The sequence below is a fragment of the Gymnoscopelus microlampas genome (genome assembly GCF_963454915.1).
Source record: "Gymnoscopelus microlampas genome assembly, chromosome: 21".
Taxonomy (NCBI): Eukaryota; Metazoa; Chordata; class Actinopteri; order Myctophiformes; family Myctophidae; genus Gymnoscopelus; species Gymnoscopelus microlampas.
In genome coordinates, this window is record NC_139958.1 from 40,813,908 (window position 1) to 40,816,197 (window position 2,290).

General features: G+C 37.7%; 1 protein-coding gene across 1 annotated transcript in view; it reads left to right on the forward strand.

The window, feature by feature from the left end:
* The window catches only part of LOC311037581 (ladderlectin-like), a 3,715-nt gene extending 2,387 nt beyond the window's left edge, over positions 1-1,328 (forward strand). Inside the window, exons 5-6 of the mRNA XM_084046801.1 lie at positions 245-356; positions 780-1,328. Of these exons, the coding sequence (XP_083902927.1) occupies positions 245-356; positions 780-856 (189 nt within the window). The 3' untranslated portion in view covers positions 857-1,328. The remainder of the gene's footprint in view (positions 1-244; positions 357-779) is intronic.
* The last annotated feature ends 962 nt before the right edge of the window (positions 1,329-2,290 follow it).

Genomic DNA, 2,290 nt, shown 5'->3' on the forward strand with positions numbered 1-2,290 from the left:
AACCGATGAATTAATGGAGTATAAGTAGTGGGCTCGCTCAAATGTACTTTTTTACAATGTGGAAACCATGCACTGTGGAAGTTCTGATTGGATCTTTGCAGTAGCCTAGTGATGACTGGTGAGTCTTTATATGGTCTTTATACGGTCCATTCATGGATGTGTTTACGTTTCAGGCCGGTTGAGAACTCTAAATGGTGACATGTTATATTGTATTGATTTATTATGAAGTTATATTGTCATCTAGAATGGTGTTTGGCTGTGGAGTGACGGTCGCCCAGTGACCTTCACTGACTGGGCCAAGGGAGAACCTAAAAACGGGGAAGGAGCAAGTAACTGCATGTGTGTGAACTATACAGGTAAGTCTCAACAATCTGAATTCAATGGAATAAGAATAAGAATAAGAATAAGAATAAGAATAAGAATAAGAAAAAGAATAAGAATAAGAATACGATTACGAATACGAATAAGAAATAAATAAACATTTATTATGAAAAAAATATTATGAATTAATGTATTTATTATTTTTTCTATACATGTTGAAAAGCTCTATATTCTGATGGTAATCATTGCTTTAGAGCAGGGGTTCTCAAACTTTTTTATACCACAACCCCATATTATGAGGGAATGTTTTTAGCGACCCCATCAACCTTAACCCTTAACCTTTCAATGAAACAATGTCATATCACTAATAACGCCTTTAAGTAACAACTCAATATAATACTTAATGTGGTCTGTAAACAATTTTAATGCTCAACTTTATCTTTGCATTTATATAACAGGTGACCACCTTTGGGACGATGGTCATTGTGATGACAAACTTCCCTCCGTCTGCAAAAAACAAGCTGGAGCCCAGTGAATAACATGGAGATTACACACCTATGCACGCACAATTACACACTATTACACATTATTGCATGTCTGTCTGTCTGTCTGTCTGTCTGTCTGTCTGTCTGTCTGTCTGTCTGTCTGTCTGTCTGTCTGTCTGTCTGTCTGTCTGTCTGTCTGTCTGTCTGTCTGTCTGTCTGTCTGTCTGTCTGTGTGTGTGTGTGTGTGTGTGTGTGTGTGTGTGTGTGTGTGTGTGCGCGCGCGCACACATGTGCGTGTGTGTGACTCCTATATCTATACTCAAGTCCAATATACTGCTTTGCTATCGCTGTAACGCTGAAGGAATGAAGAGACAAGTGACATTAACAGGTGTTGTGGTGACATTAACAGTGACATCAGCTCTTGTGGTGATAATGAGAGGAACATGAATGGAACAGATGGTTTGATTTAAGCTGCTTATAACTTCAATGTCTTTACTTGCATCAATAAAAGAATTAAAAAAAACATTAAATACATGAAATAATTCAGGCTGAGTCATTCATAGTGAATATACAATTTTGATGTCCTGTACATTGTTGTACTGGATTCTGCTAGCAGCTAGAAGGTCTATTCCAGTGTTTTTAAAGTCAAGGACTCCTTGTTTGGTATGCATTGGGCCACAGACCCCCATAACTCTGAGATTGTACATGAGGAACCAAATGGACCCTCTTCCATATGTCTAAAAACAACTCCATTGGATTCTCAAACTTTCTGCTAAACCAGCTAACTCCACCAAAGGGGGGTGGAGTTAGCTGGTTTTGCTGATTCCAGGCTCCACCCCCTTTTGACCTCCAACCTCATTGTGAGCTTGGAGGTCCATTCAAGTGTTCTTATCAATGATGAATAAAACCTCCTAACTCCACTTTTTGTTTAGTTTTTTCATTTCCTGAAAAATGAACATTTTGGAGTTGGTTTCTGCCCGACAGCAGAGATATAAAATATATTTGTAGTCTCTTAATCACTCCACTTTAGTCACACTGGTCAGCGTTGGAAGGGGGGAAGCGAACGTCACCTCAGTTGGGATTTTACATCTGGAGCGAAGTTACCATTATAACAAGGCTGTTATGCAACGTCGCCAGTGGCGTAAAGTAACTAAGTACATTTACTCAAGTACTGTACTTAAGTTCAATCTTGAGGTATTTTTACTTTATTTTTTACATACAATGCGTCACGATGCGACGCATTGTATGCGACGCATTATGACTATTTTCAAAAGATTTGTATATTTGAAAACTTGAAATGGGACATTCTGCACAATAATTACTTTTACTTTTGGCACTTTTAGTACATTTTGATGCCAATACTTTTGTACTTTTACCCAGTACATTTTTTATTCTGGACTTTTACTTGTAACGGAGTATTTCTATATTGCAGTATTGATACTTTTACTTAAGTAAAAGATTTGAGTACCTTTTCCACCACTGAA